This window comes from Hyperolius riggenbachi, chromosome 12 (genome assembly GCF_040937935.1).
Source record: "Hyperolius riggenbachi isolate aHypRig1 chromosome 12, aHypRig1.pri, whole genome shotgun sequence".
NCBI classification, from domain to species: domain Eukaryota; kingdom Metazoa; phylum Chordata; class Amphibia; order Anura; family Hyperoliidae; genus Hyperolius; species Hyperolius riggenbachi.
In genome coordinates, this window is record NC_090657.1 from 222,173,501 (window position 1) to 222,195,201 (window position 21,701).

At 50.9% G+C, this 21,701-nt stretch overlaps 1 protein-coding gene across 1 annotated transcript in view; it reads left to right on the forward strand.

Annotated features, from left to right (window-relative positions):
* Window positions 1-21,701, forward strand: part of RAB40B (RAB40B, member RAS oncogene family) — a 103,543-nt gene that overhangs the window by 61,938 nt on the left and 19,904 nt on the right. The window contains exons 3-4 of the mRNA XM_068262972.1: window positions 10,595-10,655; window positions 15,675-15,735. Coding sequence (XP_068119073.1) covers window positions 10,595-10,655; window positions 15,675-15,735 — 122 coding nt within the window. The remainder of the gene's footprint in view (window positions 1-10,594; window positions 10,656-15,674; window positions 15,736-21,701) is intronic.

Consider the following 21,701-nt stretch of genomic DNA (forward strand, 5'->3'; position numbering starts at 1 on the left):
GGGACACGATGGAGCCAATTGATTTGGAGATAATAATGTTCTCAGCTGAAGTGATCTTCCAGGTGGGTCGCTGGGCGAGTAGTGGAAGCTGCTGGACACACCCTGGATGCTCAGTAGAGGTGGTCGATATTGGCAGAGTTTTATCGTGTGTGTGTGTGTGTGTGTGTGTGTGTGTGCGTGCATGTAGGGGGTTTCAGCGTTTTGCAGGATCACTTGTGACCTCAGATGACTCCTGGCGCAGATACACCTTGGTACATTACCTCCCTGTGCTCTTGCCTTTTGGCTCTTTCGTGCGGAGTTGCTGACACGCTCAGTAGATGCCGGATTCTTCGCGTACCAGACGCCCTCCTCTTAGATGTGTGATTCAGTGTTTCAGGTAAATGGCGGCGATGTGAGAGGAAGAGCAGGACGAGCGCGCCGCGTTCATTCTGAATAATAGATAACTGCAGAGGAGGAAGCTGAATATTTTATGAGTACTTGTTCCACGGCTGCTGGAGGGTGAGATATTTATCCTGTGCCATGTGCTGACAGCTGGTAGGGGAAGGCTTGTCCTGTATCCAGCCTGGGTACCTCCACCACACTGGTTGTATGTCTGAGTGTGTGTGACTAGGCCTAAGCCTGAGTGTGTACTAGGCCTAAGCCTGAGTGTGTACTAGGCCCAAGCCTGAGTGTGTGTGACTAGGCCCAAGCCTGAGCGTGTGTGACTAGGCCCAAGCCTGAGCGTGTGTGTGACTAGGCCCAAGCCTGAGCGTGTGTGACTAGGCCCAAGCCTGAGCGTGTGTGTGACTAGGCCTAAGCCTGAGTGTGTACTAGGCCCAAGCCTGAGTGTGTGTGACTAGGCCCAAGCCTGAGCGTGTGTGACTAGGCCCAAGCCTGAGCGTGTGTGTGACTAGGCCCAAGCCTGAGCGTGTGTGACTAGGCCCAAGCCTGAGCGTGTGTGACTAGGCCCAAGCCTGAGCGTGTGTGACTAGGCCCAAGCCTGAGCGTGTGTGACTAGGCCCAAGCCTGAGCGTGTGTGTGACTAGGCCCAAGCCTGAGCGTGTGTGTGACTAGGCCCAAGCCTGAGCGTGTGTGACTAGGCCCAAGCCTGAGCGTGTGTGACTAGGCCCAAGCCTGAGCGTGTGTGACTAGGCCCAAGCCTGAGCGTGTGTGTGACTAGGCCCAAGCCTGAGCGTGTGTGTGACTAGGCCCAAGCCTGAGCGTGTGTGTGACTAGGCCCAAGCCTGAGCGTGTGTGTGACTAGGCCCAAGCCTGAGCGTGTGTGTGACTAGGCCCAAGCCTGAGCGTGTGTGTGACTAGGCCCAAGCCTGAGCGTGTGTGTGACTAGGCCCAAGCCTGAGTGTGTGTGACTAGGCCCAAGCCTGAGTGTGTGTGACTAGGCCCAAGCCTGTATCACATGCATAGTATCACATGCATAGTATCACATTATACACGGCCGTGTGTGCTACTCAGAGGAGAATTCACAGAGAGCATCACTCCGTGTGCCCCCAGTCCGATGTCCCCACCACAGAGAGCGTCACTCCGTGTGCCCCCAGTCCGATGTCCCCACCACAGAGAGCGTCATTCCGTGTGCATCCAGTCTGATGTCCCCACCACAAAGAGCGTCACTCCGTGTGCTCCAAGTCTGATGACCCCACCACAGAGAGCATCACTCCGTGTGCCCCAAGTCTGATGTCCCCACCACAGAGAGCGTCACACGGTTTTTCATGGGAAAATGGGGTATCAACTAATGATTGGGCTGGAGTTTAATCCTGGGTTACAGTTCCTCTTTAAGTCCTGGAGAGAGCCTCGCACCCCTCGTTACACGTGTGTGTATTTCTGAGCTTGTCGTGTGTGTGTGTGATGCCAGCTGACACCTCATCTGTGCAGATCATCTCCACCTCCTCCGCTCTGTTCTGTGTGTAGGAGGCCTCAGGGAGCCGAGCGACAATCTCTCCCTTCTCCTAATGGGTCCCTCCACCTATTCACGACTTTCTATGCACATTTCCCTTGACATGAATCTAAGTAAGCCCAGGGGTTGCAGGTTAAATAGGTGACATGATATTTACCAGCAGTTTCAGCTGTGTGATGGTGGTGTGGAAAGCCTGGGCCTGTTCAGAGGCTTCTTGCAGATTGGGGGGGGGTTGCTGGGTAACAGTGGTTGGCAGAGTTGCAGGGGAAGCATGTGGGCAGAATTGGGATGGCAGCGGGTGGGCAGAGTTTTGGTGGCAGCGGGAACTCAAAGTTTTGGCAGCCGGTGGGCAAAGTGGCTGCGGGGGGGGGGGGGGGGGGGAAGCAAAGTGGCAGTGGCTGGGCAGAGTTTGGGTGGCAGTGGGCGGGCAGAGTTTGGGTGGCAGTGGGCGGGCAGAGTTACGGTGGCAGCGGGAGTTCAGTGTTTGGGTGGCAGCAAGTGGGCAAAGTTACTGTGGCGGGGGGGGGCAAAGTTAGGGGTGGCAGCGGGTGTTCAGAGTTTTGGTGGCAGCGGTTGGGCAAAGTTACTGTGACGGGGGTGGGGGGGGGGGGGCAAAGTTGCAGCAGCTGGGCAGAGTTTTGGTGGCAGCGGGTGTTCAGAGTTTTGGTGGCAGCGGGTGTTCAGAGTTTTGGTGGCAGGGTGGGGCAAAGTTACGGTGGCAGCGGGTGGGCAGAGTTTGGTAAAGAGAGTGGACAGTTATCTGCCTGTTTGTTGTGTGACTGGTGCTGTTCATCTTCCAGTGACGAGGAATTATAATAAATTTGTCTGTACTCTGCAGTCCTCATATTACAGGCACGGGGCGATGTTTCACCCATCATCCATGCCGTGTTTAGAAGGTTTTATGCCTGGCATTGTTTATACAACACTGTGGCATTTGTGTGGTGAAAGGGCAGCGCTGAATTATTCCGGTCATGTCCGGCTTCCGAAGACGCTGCTGCGACTGAGGGGCCAGGAGCTCCTCCTCTGATCCAAACCCAAAACTCCAAACACAGCTCTTCCCGTGAGAGAATCTCATTACACACACTACGTCTTCACTTCAAGGGATGGTATCCGGTTCAACTCTAGTTTGTGGAGATGATCTCCTGAGGGTTATAGTGATTATCTCTTGGTGAATGTTGTGGGGATTATCTCCTGATGGTGGTTTCCCATGGAATTGTACGTTGGAGTGCAGGCAGGGAAAATGAAAGGAGGAGGTGTTGCTCATGGAGATGTATTTATGGCACACCAGTAAGGGGGTTAGCATGGGTGGTAATGGAGGTATTTATGGCACACCAGTAGATGGTTAGGATTGGTGGTGATAGAGATATTTATGGCACACCAGTAGGAGGTTAGGATGGGTGGAGATAGAGGTATTGATGGCACACCATTGGTTCGCTGCTTCCAGTCTCCACCTCTGATGGACAGGACCTTTCCATCAGAGGTGGAGACTGGAAGCCCACTTGTAAAAACCGCTAATCTTTTTGTTACCTGAATTGCCCACAAGCATGTCTGCAGCTGATGAAGCGCTTCTTCGGGAGGTCTGTGCTCGGGGTCCAGGAATTATATTCCTCCCATTTCCGAGAAGGCTGAATGGTTGCAAAACACTCTGGAGAGTTCCCTGACCTTGCTGCTTTATTCACCACTATTTCCCCGGAGGAAAGGGAAGATTTCCCACGTAGTTGGCCCATGCTGGCCTCTCCCCATTCCCATGCTTCAGTAGAGGCCTTTATATCTATTACTGGGCTGTAGTGAGCACTGGAGGCTGCACTATGGAGTAGCAGAGCCTGTGGTGGACAGTCAGGGATTGCTGCATGTATGAAGACAGCTCCTACCTCCCCCACTCTGTGAACATTGCATAAAGCTCTTCTGCATCTTCTACAGAAGCTTTATGTGAATCTAGCATAATGGCATCTACCTTCTTCTCATTATTAAAGCTAGGAACCCAGGAATAGCCATAGAAGCCATAGTGTCTGCAGTAAGGCCCAGGAGTATTTGGGGGCCATTAGCCTGCCAGTGATGATAGTTACTTGCACTGAACTGGAGTATCAGAGCATTGATGGTGGCAAAGTCTGCATGAAGGCTGTGCTGTGTCTTTTTACTGCAGGAAGTGACATCACAAGGCCCTTCAGAAGAGCTAGTGGTGTTGCTGATGTGTGTGAGAGTTGTGCTGTGGAGCACGTTTCCTGTAGGCTCTGCTTCTGTATGTGGCCGGTTCTCTTTATTTGTTGTATGTACGATTACTCTATGGTACTCATTCCATGGGGGGGGAGGGGGGGAGGGGGGTTGTTGTAAGCTGCCTAGGTATGTAGATGCCATTAAAGTTTTGACCTAAACTTAACACACGCCTTGGCTAAACCTTCTTCCACTTCATCCCACCAGTGCCAACTTCTGTAGCTGTTTTTTAGATGCACATTCCCATCTCCTTGCTGGCCATAGCTATACAATCTGCTGTCTCTGTTTCATGGGGTGGTAGTAGTCCTGTCTGGAAATGACCTTCTCTGCAGACCTGATGCACTTGAGTGAGAGGAGACGGCTGCTTCCTGTACTTATGTCCCAACTACAACCAGAAGTGACCAAATCAAATTCTGACAGCAATCCTGGTAATCGGTGTAAATTTTGCAAGTTAAATTTTAAAATTAAAGAATCCCTTGTGTATTTTTATTATTATTATTATTATTTATTGTATTTATAAAGCGCCAACATATTACGCAGCGCTGGACAATAAATAGGGATACATACATTGCTACCTCTCTGTCTGTCACCCCTTGTTGCAAACAGTTATACAACATAGCACAAGGTTATACATACAATCAGGGTATAAAATGCGGTTTACAGAGACTCGGCAAAACAAGTACGAGTTAGTCCATGAGAAGGGTGTAATTGCTGGGGTAGTAAAATTATGAAAGACACACTAAGGGAGGGGGAAGGCCCTGCCAAGGCTTACAATCTAAAGGGTGGGGGGACACATAAGGTAGGACTGTGGAAAGGGTGATTGACAGAGAGTTAGAGTGTGGTAGATGTGGGGTAGGCTATTTTAAAGAAATGTGTTTTGAGGGCTTATGCAACACACGTTACAAATAAAACCCAACAGGTATAGTTCCACCCCTACATCAATTGCCAAATACACAAACAAAATGGGGCTTTGGATGAACGAATAGTAGTCTTTTAATTCTTCATATCTAAACGGTCTTCACAGTTGCGGACATACAGGTAAACACAATTTCCAGAACTCCAAATCACAACCAAAACGACTGCCTGACACGTGTTTCACGATCAAAGATCGCTTCTTCAGAGGCATACAGTATACATGTACATCACATGTGGATCCTAGTCTATACCAAAGACCGCAATCTGTAGAAGATAGAAGGCCCAAACAAATGGGCGGCGTCCACAAGCCACCACCGACTGCAAGTACGGAAAGTGCACTTACCTCAGAGAGGTATGAGGAGATCCAGGCAAGGGTGTTGTCACAAATCCCTAAGGACTGTAGGGATTGAAGGAGGAGGGGATGGTCAACTGTATCAAATGCCGAGGAAAGGTCAAGCAGTAGCAGGATGGAGTAGTCAGCTTTAGCAAGGGTAAGGTCATTTACTACCTTGAGGAGAGCAGTTTCTGTTGAGTGGGCAGGACGGAAACCACATTGTTGGGGGTCAAGTAAGGAGTTGGTGCTGAGGTAGTGCATGATGCATCTGTGGACCAGGCGTTCAAGGAGCTTTGAGGCTAAAGGGAGGAGAGAGATTGGGCGGTAGTTGGAGGGTAGGGAGGGGTCAAGTGAGGGTTTTTTTCAGCAGGGGGAGTACAGTGGCCTCTTTAAAAGCTGAGGGGAAGATGCTGGTGGAAAGGGAAAGGTTGAACAAGGAGGTGAGGACACAGGCCAGGTCAGGGAAGTGGGGTTGAGGGTGTCAGAGGGGACGGGGAGGAGGTGGCAGGGGAAGTGGCAAGCAATAGTTTCACCTCTTCAATGGTAGCAGGAGTGAAGTAGGTTAGGGAGGGTGGGTGCATTGGAACAGTCTGGATGGAGGAGGTGGGGGGGGGGGGGCATGGGAGAGGCCTGGAAGGTGAGGCATGGCAGTAGCCTGGGGGGAGTTGGAGGGAATTGAAAAATGTAGGAGGGAGATTTCATTTCGGATAACTGAGATTTTACTGGTGAAGTGAGTGGCAAAGTCATTGGCTGAGATGGTGGTGCAAGGGGGCGGGGGGGGGGGGGAGTGGGGTTAAGTAGGGAGTTGAAGGTGGCGAAGAGACGTCGTGGGTTGGAGGCTTGAGTTCCAATCAGGGCAGCAAAATACTTTTGTTTAGCTTCTGCAGTGTGCAGTGTGGAAAAGTAGCAGCTTAGCTTTATAATCCAGGAAATCTGGCATATAAGGTGGGGAGAGAATTAATTTAACAACCGTTAAAAGAAAATGCTGAACGATATTCAAATAATGGCTCAGCCAAAATGATCAGGTGCCTCTTTTGTAAGTGTGCTGCTGCTGGGGGGGGGGAGGTCTGGAGTGCTACCCTTCATATACGTGAGAACTGGTCACTAGGTGGGGGGGGGGGGGAAAGGTGTCTGGAGTGCTACCCTTCATATACGTGAGAACCGGTCACTAGGTGGGGGGGGGGGGGGGGGAAGGTGTCTGGAGTACTACCCTTCATATACGTGAGAACCGGTCACTAGGTGGGGGGGAAGGTGTCTGGAGTGCTACCCTTCATATACGTGAGAACCGGTCACTAGGTGGGGGGGGAAGGTGTCTGGAGTGCTACCCTTCATATACGTGAGAACTGGTCACTAGGTGGGGGGGGGGGGAAAGGTGTCTGGAGTGCTACCCTTCATATACGTGAGAACTGGTCACTAGGTGGGGGGGGGGGGGAAAGGTGTCTGGAGTGCTACCTTTCATATACGTGAGAACCGGTCACTAGGTGGGGGGGGGGGGGAAGGTGTCTGGAGTACTACCCTTCATATACGTGAGAACCGGTCACTAGGTGGGGGGGAAGGTGTCTGGAGTGCTACCCTTCATATACGTGAGAACCGGTCACTAGGTGGGGGGGAAGGTGTCTGGAGTGCTACCCTTCATATACGTGAGGACCGGTCACTAGGTGGGGGGGGGGAAAGGTGTCTGGAGTGCTACCCTTCATATACGTGAGAACCGGTCACTAGGTGGGGGGGAGGGGAAGGTGTCTGGAGTGCTACCCTTCATATACGTGAGAACCGGTCACTAGGTGGGGGGGGGGGGAAAGGTGTCTGGAGTGCTACCCTTCATATACGTGAGAACCGGTCACTAGGTGGGGGGGGGGGGGGGAAAGGTGTCTGGAGTGCTACCCTTCATATACGTGAGAACCGGTCACTAGGTGGGGGGGGGGGAGGTGTCTGGAGTGCTACCCTTCATATACGTGAGAACCGGTCACTAGGTGGGGGGGGGGGAAGGTGTCTGGAGTGCCACCCTTCATATACGTGAGAACTGGTCACTAGGTGGGGGGGGGGGAAAGGTGTCTGGAGTGCTACCCTTCATGTATGTGAGAACTGGTCACTAGGTGGGGGGGGGGGAAAGGTGTCTGGAGTGCCACCCTTCATATACGTGAGAACTGGTCACTAAGTGGGGGGGAGGTGTCTGGAGTGCTACCCTTCATATACGTGAGAACCGGTCACTAAGTGGGGGGGGGAAAGGTGTCTGGAGTGCTACCCTTCATATACGTGAGAACCGGTCACTAGGTGGGGGGGGGAAGGTGTCTGGAGTGCTACCCTTCATATACGTGAGAACTGGTCACTAGGTGGGGGGGGGGGGGAAGGTGTCTGGAGTGCCACCCTTCATATACGTGAGAACTGGTCACTAGGTGGGGGGGGGAGGTGTCTGGAGTGCTACCCTTCCTATACGTGAGAACCGGTCACTAGGTGGGGGGGGGGAAGGTGTCTGGAGTGCTACCCTTCATATACGTGAGAACTGGTCACTAGGTGGGGGGGGGGGGGGGGAAGGTGTCTGGAGTGCCACCCTTCATATACGTGAGAACTGGTCACTAGGTGGGGGGGGGAGGTGTCTGGAGTGCTACCCTTCCTATACGTGGGGGTGGGGGGTCGGCACTTCCTGTTAGAAATGGGACATGTTGGTGACATTCTGGCAGACCACATGCACCCCACACACCTCAGACGCTGCTGTTCCCCCTGAGTTGTCATTGGAAGATCCCTGGTGACTTAGAATGCTGAGCGCTCCTTGTATGAGAATGATCCGGTGACCTCATAGCTGGCCGTGTCACCAGGCAGTGCTCACGTGTTTGGGGACACTTGTGGAAGCTGCTCCCCCGGGGTCTGGTATAAATAGCGTCTGTTTTCTCCGTCTTCTTGTTAATGAATCTCATGAATCACAAGGCTGTCACGCTAAACATCTGCTTGTTCATTATCCAGAATGATAATGGTGGGAAAAGCTAATTATACCCCGTTCTGTATTCCTGGTGCCGAGGCCACTGGAGACACACGTGGGCCTATGCTGCAACTGAGAGTCACTGGTGGACGCAGGTTCCATGTGGCTGTGTCCTAACCTCCGTGCTGAGGCCACTGGAGACACGCGTGGGCCTGTGCTGCCACTGAGGACAGCTCTGACAGTCACGGGTGGATGCAGATTCCATGTGGCTGTGTTGTAGCCTCCGTGCGGAGGCCACTGGAGACGCATGTGGGCCTGCCACTGAGATCAGCTCTGAGAGTCACTGGTGGACATAGATTCCGTGTGGCTATGTCCTAACCTCCGTGCTGAGGCCACTGGAGACACGCGTGTGTCTGCGCTGCCACTGAGCACAGCTCTGAGAGTCACTGGTGGATGAAGGTTCTGTGTGGCTGTGTCCTAACCTCCATGCTGTGGCCACTGGAGACACGCGTGGGCTTGTGCTGCCACTGAGGTCGGCTCTGAGAGTCACTGGTGGACACAGGTTCTGTGTGGCTGTGCCCTAACCTCCAAGCTGAGGCCACTGGAGACACGCGTGGGCCTATGCTGCCACTGAGAGTCACTGGTGGATGCAGGTTCTGTGTGGCTGTGTCCTAACCTCCGTGCTAAGGCCACTGGAGACACGCATGGGCCTGTGCTGCCACTGAGGACAGCTTTGACTGTCACGGGTGGATGCAGATTCCGTGTGGCTGTGTTGTAACCTCCGTGCTGAGGCCACTGGAGACACGCGTGGGCCTGTGCTGCCACTGAGGACAGCTCTGACAGTCACGGGTGGATGCAGATTCCGTGTGGCTGTGTTGTAACCTCCGTGCGGAGGCCACTGGAGACACACGTGGGCCTGCCACTGAGGTCAACTCTGAGAGTCACTGGTAGACATAGGTTCCGTGTGGCTGTGACCTAACCTCCAAGCTGAGGCCACTGGAGACATGCATGGGCCTGTCACTGAGGACAGCTCTGAGAGTCACTGGTGGATTCCATGAGGCTGTGTCCTAATGTCTGTCAGCTCCAGATCTCTGTCGTCTGTGAGATAAAATGCCGCAGGGTGGGCTGCTGGCGAGCAGTGCTGGCATTTCTGGTACCACAACAGCTGGAGACCTTCCTTACTTGTGGTTATTTGTGGGGTCATTTTCCTCATCCATCCATTCCTTCTCTCCATCCATTCCTTCTCTCCATCCATACCAGCATCTCTCCACCCTATTCTGATCTGGACCTCTCCACTCGTCCACCTCTCTTCAGAGTCCACAGCTACTACTACTACACCTCAGTCAAGCATGCCTGGAAATCTCTGTGGTTCATCGGGTTTGTGGCGGTAACGACAGTTGATATCACAACAAATGTGACAGATGCTGGCTGCCAAGTGTAAATCCCCCTCCTTGTACCCATGTGGTGTAAAATCTCACATGTCCCGCTCCAGGCCTCCACCGCCATCACCATGTGGCACCAGGTACGGGTGTGACCTCACAGACGCACCATGCGCCACGCTCGGTGCGATAACACACACAGGGCTGATGGTGTAGCAGGCCAGGTCATTTTTTACACTACATGGGCATTAGCTTTGGGGGAGGGGGAGTGTTTGGGGTAGCCTGGTAGGCGGTGTCGATAGGCCAATTTCTAATAGATTTTAAGCTGAAATCGATCAGGAATCGACCTGTGGTGTATAGGCAGGCAACAGAACTCTGTTTGATCAGAGAGAGATCTGTCTCTTGGTTGATCTGACCTCAGAACCTGTGTTGAGAGCCTAGGATCTAGGCCACACCCTTCATCCACTGACCGAGCTCTGCTTCTTGGTGACTGCCGCCTGGTATAGAAGCAGAGCTCAGTCAGCGGATGAGGGGCGTGGCCTAGGCTCTTGTTTCCTTCCTGTCCTGTGATGGTAAGGGCTCTCACTCCATGTTTTCCTGTCATTGCTGTATGTTTTGCTACACATTGCTTGTATGAATTGCTGTCCCCTATATGTTGTATGCCGCTTTGTATTCATGTTTGTATCGAGTGTTGTACATCGCCACGGAAGGTGATGGTGCAATATAAATCAGTAGTAATAATAATGTGCATCTGGAATCCCCCCTTGATGCCTGGAATAGGGACATTTGATCTCCATTCCTGGCATCGATTGTTCTGTAGGCTTGTGGATCAGAGTCACTTTCAGATTGTGTTTTTTCTGCTCCCTGCTATAGAGGAGTAGGAGTGTTTGCCGCAGAGACGTCCTCCGGTGCAACCCCCATACTGACTGTCCAATCCTCTTCTGTTCCAGGAATCGACTACAAGACGACAACCATCCTGCTAGATGGAAGGAGGATCAAGCTGCAGCTCTGGTCAGTCATGCTCTTATCCTTGGCCATATTGAGTGGAGATTATTTTGTGTGTTAACCCCTTCAGGACCAGAGGTTTATATCCCCCTAGTGACCAGGCCATTTTTTAGGGCCCGTTTCCACTTGTGCGGTGGGAATCGCCGCGGAAAAAATTTCCATGCGGATGCGAATTTGCATGCATGCGGTTGTATGCAAATTTTCATACGAATTCACATCCGATTTTGCATGGATAACTATGTATGCGAATTTAACCATGGCAGTGCCTGTGTGCTTTTCCATTGTTTCTATGCGAAATCGTATGTGAATTCGCATGAAATTTCGCATACAACCGCTATGCGAATTCCCTATTAAATACATTGTATGCAAATCGCATAGCGGTATGCGAATTCTGATGGCTCTGCCGTGCAGATTTTTTCTGCACAGAACAACGCTCAGAAATCCTGACAAGTGGAAACAGTTCCATCCACTTGTATTGTCTATGCGAATCTGCATGCAGGAAACGCATGCAGATTCGCTCTAGTGGAAACGGGCCCTACAACTCAGCACTTTACTGCTTTTTTGCTCGGTCATACAACTCCTCTGAGGAAAGTCAGAGACATGACTATATACTCTGTACAGAGCTGCGGAAGATGTCAGCGCTATATAAATACTTATATTAACCACTTAGGTCTATCTGGATGGATATATCCGTCCAGATAGCCTGCCCTGCTGCTGCTGCTCCGGGCGCGCGTGCTCCCGCCACCTTCCATTAGCCCGGAGATCAATGAATGGGAACACAGTTTCCATACATTTACAGTGATGTGAAAAACTATTTGCCCCCTTCCTGATTTCTTATTCTTTTGCATGTTTGTCACACTTAAATGTTTCTGCTCATCAAAAACTGTTAACTATTAGTCAAAGATAACATAATTGAACACAAAATGCAGTTTTAAATGATGGTTTTTATTATTTAGTGAGAAAAAGAACTCCAGATCGACATGGCCCTGTGTGAAAAAGTGATTGCCCCCCTTGTTGAAAAATAACTTAACTGTGGTTTATCACACCTGAGTTCAATTTCTGTAGTCACCCCCAGGCCTGATTACTGCCACACCTGTTTCAATCAAGAAATCACTTAAATAGGAGCTATCTGACACAGAGAAGTAGACCAAAAGCACCTCAAAAGCTAGACATCATGCCAAGATCCAAAGAAATTCAGGAACAAATGAGAACAAAAGTAATTGAGATCTATCAGTCTGGTAAAGGTTATAAAGCCATTTCTAAAGCTTTGGGACTCAAGCGAACCACAGTGAGAGCCATTATCCACAAATGGCAAAAACATGGAACAGTGATGAACCTTCCCAGGAGTGGCCGGCCGACCAAAATTACCCCAAGAGCGCAGAGAAAACTCATCTGAGAGGCCACAAAAGACCCCAGGACAACATCTAAAGAACTGCAGTCTTCACTTGCCTCAATTAAGGTCAGTGTTCACGACTCCACCATAAGAAAGAGACTGTGCAAAAACGGCCTGCATGGCAGATATCCAAGGCGCAAACCACTTTTAAGCAAAAAGAACATTAAGGCTCGTCTCAATTTTGCTAAAAAACATCTCAATGATTGCCAAGACTTTTGGGAAAAAACCTTGTGGACCGACGAGACAAAAGTTGAACTTTTTGGAAGGCGTGTGTCCCGTTACATCTGGCGTAGAAGTAACACAGCAGTTCAACAAAAGAACATCATACCAACAGTAAAATATGGTGATGGTAGTGTGATGGTCTGGGGTTTTTTGCTGCTTCAGGACCTGAAAGGCTTGCTGTGATAGATGGAACCGTGAATTCTACTGTCTATCAAAAAATCCTGAAGGAGAAGGTCCGGCCATCTGTTTGTCAACTCAAGCTGAAGCGATCTTGGGTGCTGCAGCAGGACAATGAACCAAAACACACCAGCAAATCCACCTCTGAATGGCTGAAGAAAAACAAAATGAAGACTTTGGAGTGGCCTAGTCAAAGTCCTGACCTGAATCCTATTGAGATGTTGTGGCATGACCTTAAAAAGGCGGTTCATGCTAGAAAACAATCAAAGCTGAATTACAACAATTCTGCAAAGATGAGTGGGCCAAAATTCCTCCAGAGCGCTGTAAAAGACTCGTTGCAAGTTATCGCAAACGCTTGATTGCAGTTATTGCTGTTAAGGGTGGCCCAACCAGTTATTAGGTTCAGGGGGCAATTTCTTTTTCACACAGGGCCATGTAGGTTTTGAGGTTTTTTTTCTCACTAAATAATAAAAACCATCGTTTAGAACTGCATTTTGTGTTCAATTATGTTATCTTTGACTAATAGTTAACGGTTTTTGATGAGCAGAAACATTTAAGTGTGACAAACATGCAAAAGAATAAGAAATCAGGAAGGGGGCAAATAGTTTTTCACATCACTGTATCTAAGTCTCCGTATAAAAGACAGACAAAGTCAGCGAGACATCTCCATCTTCTTTCATAAATACTACGCGTGCAGAAGTAAGCTACGAGGGAATCTTGTGGCCAAATAGTAAAATTATATCTGGAGATAAAAATTTCCAGATAACATTTTTTTACTGTTAAAAATAGTCCCTTACCTCTCACACTCCCCAATCGCTACACCAAAAATTAAAATAAATATATATATATATATATATATATATATATATATATATATATACATAGTTACCTTAGGGACTAAACTTTTCTAATATGTATGTAGTAAGGTAAATTAATGTTATTTGTTAAATTATGGGCTTGTAATAAGTGATGGAGGCAAAATAAGAATAAAAATTAGAATAAAATTATTCTTAGCAAAATGTACCACCCAAAGAAAGCCTAAATGGTGGCGGAAAAAACAATATATAGATCATTTCATTGTGATAAGTAGTGATAACAATATTGGTGAATGGGAGGTGAAAGTTGCTCAGATGCATAAGGTGAAACACTGTAGGCTGAAGTGGTTAATAATTGCTATAAAAAAAAATAAAAAAAAAACAGCCTGCCAGTGCTGATCAGTAGCTGGCAGGCTGATCGCTGGGGCCCGCAGCATAGACTTATGGGAACTTGTGCTAGCGTGAGCTCCCGTCAACGCGAGATGATGCATATATGCATCAAGAATGAACTAGGGAGCCGCCGAGCCGTGTTGGGCAGTCGGCTAAAGGGTAAAGGGACCATTCATTGTCCGATATTGCGGCTAATCGACCTTTTGATATGATGATTTTATTGAATTAGAGGAGAATTTGTGCCACACCATGCTCGATTGATCAATCTCTTAATCAATTTCCATGTGAAATTGATTGTAAGGATTGATTCGGGATGCTAGGAAACTTCAGGCGAGGAAAACCGAGGACTGGACAACACAAGGAGAGAAGACCAGGAACCGATACTGCAATATGATTACACACAAAGATATATAAATGTGTGTATAGAGGTACCCTCACTGATATGGCTTATGGAGGACACCGGCCTCTGCTCCGGCCCCCCTCACAGGTCACACTGCTGGTAGATCAGGCAGGTCCTGAGGGTAAGAGCTACTCTACAAATACAACTTCCCAACACAGGTGTAATTATACAAATGTAAACCCATGCAATCGCCCAAAATGTGTAAAACTGTCTAAACGGGAGAAGTGGGATTGGCTCACCTCTTCTGTTCTGAAGTCCCCGATAGACCACATCAGACCAAAGTTTTCCAGCTGGCTCAATCGGTGCATTCAACCGAATTTGGTCCGAAATCAGTCAAATCATCCATCAGGCATGCATCACCGTTTTTCATCTGATTCGATGAAATTATCGAATTGGATGGTTGATGGAGCTGCAAAATCACCACCTTTAAGATGGCCACTAACGATCCACTTTCTAGCAAAAACTCATTCCAGCGATCAGATACCTCTGATCGGAAGAAAAATCGTTCACTACACCCTCCAATGTTTGCCTCCTATCTAATACAACCAACTAGAAAATCCAAATGGTTTGACCAAAATCAAATCGGACGACTATTTTTTATAACCGTTCGTAATCGATCGTGCCCATCAATTGAGATTATTTATAACCAATCCAATCAGAATTTCTGATCGCTCAAACGATTTTTCGCTAGAAATTGGTCCCCTTAGTGGCCACCTTAAGATTACGGGGCAGTCCTGTAGCATATGTGACAGAGAGGCACGTTTTCTGTGGTCTCCTGCAGTTTTCCGTGGTCTCCTGCATTTATCTTGTGGGTTTGGGAAAGTAGTAGCTGTATGGCTGTAATGCACCTTCTCTGTATTATTGGTGATGGAAGGGTCTCATCACCAGGGTCGGACTGGGCCACAGTAGTACAGTTTTTTTCCCTCGGTGGGCCCCGCCTCCAGGACTCTGGTGCCCCCCCCCTCCTTGTCTGACAGAGCTCCAATTGCTGCCTGCAGCACAAAAATTCTCTTCTCAGTGCTGTTATCACTCATTCTGAGAGCAGTGGCGTAGCTAAGGAGCTGTAGGCCTCGATGCAAATTTTACAATGGGGCCCCCCAAGCACTCTATACATAACAATTGATACGACGCACCAAAACCTGCCAATGGCAACTACAGTGTCAGAGGTGCAAGAAGGGGATGGGGAACAGCTCGTTAATGATTACCACTATTCAAAGTATCTATAGAAGTGATTATTATGAGCAAAGGACCAATAGAGCGGTAATACTGTAGTTGAGGGAGGGCCCTTCAGGGCCCCTTTGGCCCAAGGGCCCTGATGCGGTCACAACCTCTGCGGTCGCAACCTCTGCAAAGTAGGACATTGCTTTATTTTGAAGGAGGGGACTCTATGCAAAGTTTTGCTGGGCAGCAGAGTTTCTGAATTACAATGCTGCTAAGATCATGTACATTTGGCCCCGTCCATAATACATCATGACCACGCCCACCTTCCGATGCCTGGTCACGCCCTTTTTTCACCGCAATCATGGGATGTGTAGGCCCCAGGTTGAAATTTCTTTGGTGGGCCCCCAGTGTCCCAGTCCGACCCTGCTCATCACTCATGGTAACCTCTTTCTTTCTTGTCTTTTTAGGGACACTTCAGGACAAGGAAGATTTTGCACTATTTTTCGTTCCTATTCCAGAGGAGCTCAGGTGAGGATGGAGCGCCCCCTGGTGTATACAATATGCAATCTCATGCGCTGTCTGCATAGTTTGGGCTGTCTAGTAATCATGATGGGTTTTGGCCACATCTGGATCACAGATTTATTTCCTGTACCCGGGGCGACACCGGCTGACAGACAAGCAGGAGCTGCTGGTGTTTCCAGAGGGGCAAGCTGAGCAATACCCCCCTCCCAGGTCTCTCCCCCCGGCTTTATCTTCCCCAGGCCCCCCCGAAGAGTTTTCAGCAGGGTAGCGACTCACCCGTCCATGCTGGCGCTCCCTTCCATTAGTTTGTGCATTCCCATCTTCAACCCCGCTGGCTGTATCTTCTCAGTGACCCAGCGACATGTCACGACATAATGTCCCGGGTCATGGAGGAAGTGCGCCCCTGTGAGGATGAAGACGGGAGCAGACGGACAAATGGAGGAGCGCAGTGGCTGGGACAGGTGAGTCGCTACACAGCTGAAACTTCTGTGGGGTGACTGGAGACCAAAATAAAGCTGGGAATGTGGGGGGAGCCTAGCAGAGCAGCCAGCTTGGGGGTCCTGAGGTGTGAAGATGGGGACACTTGTACTAGCACTGGGCTCCTGCTTGGGATGGTCACGTATGATTATCTATGCTGAGGGAGATGCAGGTGGACACAGCTTCTCAGTGCCGGTTCCTCAGCTGACCTCTGACCTTCTGGCATTGTGCAGTTATATAATGGAGGTCGTGCTCAGTGTCAGACAGAGATGGGAAGGTCCTCTCGTAGAGCTTTTCGGTGAAGGTTCCTCAGCTGACCTCTGACTTACTGGCATTGTACAGTTATATAATGGAGGCCGTGCTCAGCGTCCGACAGAGATGGGAAGGTCCTCTCGTAGAGCTTCTCTGTGAGGGTTCCTCAGCTGACTATCTGGCATTGTTCAGTTATATAATGGAGGCCGTGCTCAGTATTAGACAGAGATGGGAAGGTCCTCTCGTAGAGCACACACAGTCCAGAGGGCTGCTAGGTGGACTGAATTCATTGTTAGATCTGTACTGGGCAGAATGTGGCCTCCTGGCTGCTAGTTTGCTCACACTTTGTGTCATGACCGGCTCCCTTTTAGTGATGGAGGATTCTGGGTGCCGGCACGTTCTGTTGGACCAAGCTCTGATCTGCTCCATAATCCATCGGTAAGAGTCGGCCTTCCTCTCCCCCTCCTGTCTGCACTCGCCTGATAAGCTCTGGACAGGAGACACAGCAATAATTTATGGTCTTTGTATAAACAATTTCCCTTCTCCAATCCAACTAGAGGCAGGAATTTGGCAGGAAGAGCATCCAGCAGGACTGAGTCACTCTGGTGTATCTCCGTGCAGGATGGAGGCAGCCAGGAGAGAGCAGCCCAGCTCTAATTGCACGTTTCACAAAGCCGAGAGAAACGCAACTAGTGGCAATGTTGTCAGCTGTGATGATCCCGCTTGTGCCACCAAAACAGCCCAGCTCCCCTGCCCCCCCATCCACATGGACTCCACTAGTGAGGGTGTCCTGCGGTGTCTGACTATATCGCTATAATACACTAGCAGCCTATAATATAGTGCAGCTCCCCCTGGTGGTCAGGCCTGGACTCCACAAGAGCTGTGAAGGCATCATGTGGTATCTGAATATATAGCTATAATACATAACTTACACAATCAGCCTATAATATAGTACCGCTCCCCCTGGTCGGGCCTTTCTGATCAATGAGCTGAAACGCGTCGGCCTTTGAGATCGATCTTCTGAAACGCATCGGCCCTTGTGATCAATGAGCTGAAACGCATCAGCCTTTGTGATCAATGAGCTGAAACGCATCGAGGTCTTGTGATCAATGAGCTGAAACGCGTCAGGCCCTTGTGATCAATGAGCTGAAACGCGTCGGGCCCTTGTGATCGATGAGCTGAAACGCGTCGGGCCCTTGTGATCAATGAGCTGAAACGCGTCGGGCCCTTGTGATCAATGAGCTGAAACGCATCGGCCCTTGTGATCGATGAGCTGAAACGCGTCGGTCTTGTGATCAATGAGCTGAAACGCATCGGCCCTTGTGATCAATGAGCTGAAACGCGTCGGTCTTGTGATCAATGAGCTGAAACGCGTCGGTCTTGTGATCGATGAGCTGAAACGCGTCGGTCTTGTGATCGATGAGCTGAAACGTGTTGGGCCTTTGTGATTGAGCTGGAACGCATCGAGGTCTTGTGAGCAATGAGCTGAAACGGGTCGGGCCATTCTGTATCATTGTAATAGACTGTATATTTTGTCTCCACACGGGTCAGTCCTCTTAGCATTGTGTATCCCTGTGATGTGAAGTAAAAATTATATTTTAGATTACTATAGCTCAGTTGTACCTTGATGATTTGTTTCATCCATTACTGTGTGTGTATTTGAGCTTCAGGAGGTAATATGTGTTAGATGACATTATTGTATGTGTGGAATGTGCTGTATGCTTTTGTGCAGGTCAGTGCTGGCCATATCTATGGAGGAATGCAATGACTCTCTCACCACCATGCCACATAATGTCCTAGTATGGCCAGCATCGCCCTCCCCCCCCCCCCCCCCCCCCCGCCAGCACCCCAGGCCACATAATGTCCCAGTACTACCAGCATCATCCCCCCCCCCCCCCAGCAGTACTGATGACAGTCCCTCTTTCCCCTGGGCCACATAATGTCCCAGTACAGCCAGACTGAATGCACAAGTGCTGATGACAGTCCCTCTTACCCCTGGGCCACATAATGTCCCAGTACAGCCAGACCGCCCCCCCAGCAGTGCTGATGACAGTCCCTCTCACCACGGGGCCACATAATGTCCCCGTACTGCCAGCCCCATTCCCCCCAGCAGTACTGATGACAGTCCCTCTCACCCCTGGGCCACATAATGTCCCAGTACAGCCAGACCGCGCCCCTCCCCCCCAGCAGTGCTGATGACCGTCCCTCTCACCCCTGGGGCACATAATGTCCCAGTACAGCCAGACCGCGCCCCTCCCCCCCCCCCCCCAGCAGTGCTGATGACCGTCCCTCTCACCCCAGGGCCACATAATGTCCCAGTACAGCCAGACCGCGCCCCTCCCCCCCCCAGCAGTGCTGATGACAGTCCCTCTCACCCCTGGGCCACATAATGTCCCAGTACAGCCAGACCGTGCCCCTCCCCCCCCAGCAGTGCTGATGACAGTCCCTCTTACCCCTGGGCCACATAATGTCCCAGTACAGCCAGACCGCGCCCCTCCCCCCCCAGCAGTGCTGATGACAGTCCCTCTCACCCCTGGGCCACATAATGTCCCAGTACAGCCAGACCGCGCCCCTCCCCCCCAGCAGTGCTGATGACAGTCCCTCTCACCCCTGGGCCACATAATGTCCCAGTACAGCCAGACCGTGCCCCTCCCCCCCCCCAGCAGTGCTGATGACCGTCCCTCACACCCCTGGGGCACATAATGTCCCAGTTCCCAGTACAGCCAGATAAACCCCCCCCCCCCCCCCCCCAGCAGTGCTGATGACAGTCCCTCTCACCCCTGGGCCACATAATGTCCCAGTACAGCCAGACCGCCCCCCCAGCAGTGCTGATGACAGTCCCTCTCACCCCTGGGCCACATAATGTCCCAGTACAGCCAGACCGCGCCCCTCCCCCCCAGCAGTGCTGATGACAGTCCCTCTCACCCCTGGGCCACATAATGTCCCAGTACAGCCAGACCGCGCCCCTCCCCCCCAGCAGTGCTGATGACAGTCCCTCTCACCCCTGGGCCACATAATGTCCCAGTACAGCCAGACCGCGCCCCTCCCCCCCAGCAGTGCTGATGACAGTCCCTCTTACCCCTGGGCCACATAATGTCCCAGTACAGCCAGACCGCGCCCCTCCCCCCCAGCAGTGCTGATGACAGTCCCTCTCACCCCTGGGCCACATAATGTCCCAGTACAGCCAGACCGCGCCCCTCCCCCCCCCCCCAGCAGTGCTGATGACAGTCCCTCTCACCCCTGGGCCACATAATGTCCCAGTACCGCCACTCCCCCCCCCCCCCCCTCCCCTCCAGCATTGCTGATGACAGTCCCTCTCACCCCTGGGCCGCATAATGTCCCAGTTCCCAGTACAGCCAGACAAACCCCCCCCAGCAGTGCTGATGACAGTCCCTCTTACCCCTGGGCCACATAATGTCCCAGTACAGCCAGACCGCGCCCCTCCCCCCCAGCAGTGCTGATGACAGTCCCTCTCACCCCTGGGCCACATAATGTCCCAGTACAGCCAGACCGCGCCCCTCCCCCCCAGCAGTGCTGATGACAGTCCCTCTCACCCCTGGGCCACATAATGTCCCAGTACCGCCACTCCCCCCCCCCCCCCCCCCCTCCCCTCCAGCATTGCTGATGACAGTCCCTCTCACCCCTGGGCCGCATAATGTCCCAGTTCCCAGTACAGCCAGACAACCCCCCCCCCCCCCCCAGCAGTGCTGATGACAGTCCCTGTGTTGTGATGACACGTTGGTGACACATTCCTGATCGTCACGTTTTTGGTTGTTTGTGGTTTTCTCTCTCTGTGGGACCTGAATCCTTCCGACCAGCTCCGCTTTCTCCACATTTATGAGGTTGGTTTGTGGATTGTGAAACCCTGGCAGATAATTCCTGCAATCTCTCCAGCATGTGGTAATACTGAGCCACACCCCTGCCACACCTCCAACCACTCCCCTGCCACACCCCTTGCCTGGCATATCACAAATTCAAAAGCAAAACACGTCGTTTAATCATTCAACCCACATGTGAAAATAAGAAATATATCAGTTTAAAGGACAAGCGAGGTCGGGGAATAAAAAACGACAGTATCTTACCTGGGGCTTCTTCTGGACACGTGTCCCTCACCACAGCTCCAATCCTCTCACATCGCCGACCCCCCGATCTTCAGAGGCTGCCAGCGGGAGAGGCAGCGGTGAGGGTTACATGACTTGTAGTGGCTGGGAGAAGCCCAACGTCAGTAAAGAGAGTCTTATTTCCTCATCTCACTTGTCCTTTAAAGCAGACCTGAACTCGGAACTTACTCTCTGCTCTTAGGCTGCTTTCACATTAAGACGTTACAGGCGCACGTTAGAGCAGCCTGTAACGCAGCGCACCGCACAGTAATGAAAAATCAATGGGCTGTTCACAGTGCCCACATTGCATTATATTGTAACGCAGCACATCCGTTGAGAGTGCTGCATGCTGTGCGTTATGCGTGGCTAAGCCGCGTTAGACTGCTTGCACATGCTCAGTAACGTTGGGGAAGAGCGGAGAGCGGCCAGGCACATGGCTAATTAATATTCACTGCACTCAGTGACGTGCAGTGTTTACTTCCTGGAGCGGCCGCTCTGTGCGGCGATTGGCCGGGCGGGACCACGTGATGCCGCATGCGTCCAAGAGTGCGCATCACGGCATCACGGACGCCAGAGTGAGCTGCACAACGCGGCTCACTCCGACGTCCACATCAGAGAGCACCAGGCGTTGCGTTAGGGGCACGTTATGCGCCCTATAACGTCCCCTAAATGCAACATCCTGGTGTGTAACTAGCCTGAAAGATAAGCAGCAGCATAATAACCTTTACAAAAAACAACCTTTATTTGTTGCACATCACAGAAATCATGCAATAAATCTGTAGTGTCTACTTCCTGCTTTCATGGAAGCAGACAAAGGGTTAACATCCTGTGTTTACATATTAGCTGTGCCTGCCGAGAACGGCTGAATTTTACTGCTGACACAGCGGAGAGATCAAATTACACTTATTATAAATGCGAAAATGTTGATGTTTGTTACTCCATCACGCAACAATGGCTGGACGGATTTGAATGAAATTTGGCACACACATAGTACATTACCGGGAATAACATATAGGATACTTTTTATTCCCGTAACCATAAAGTGGGCGGAGACAAATGCAAATTTTACTGGAAAATGTAAACTGCAGCCATTCTTACACTGTTAATGGTAGGGCTCTCAAACTTTGCACAGTTGGTCGCTGG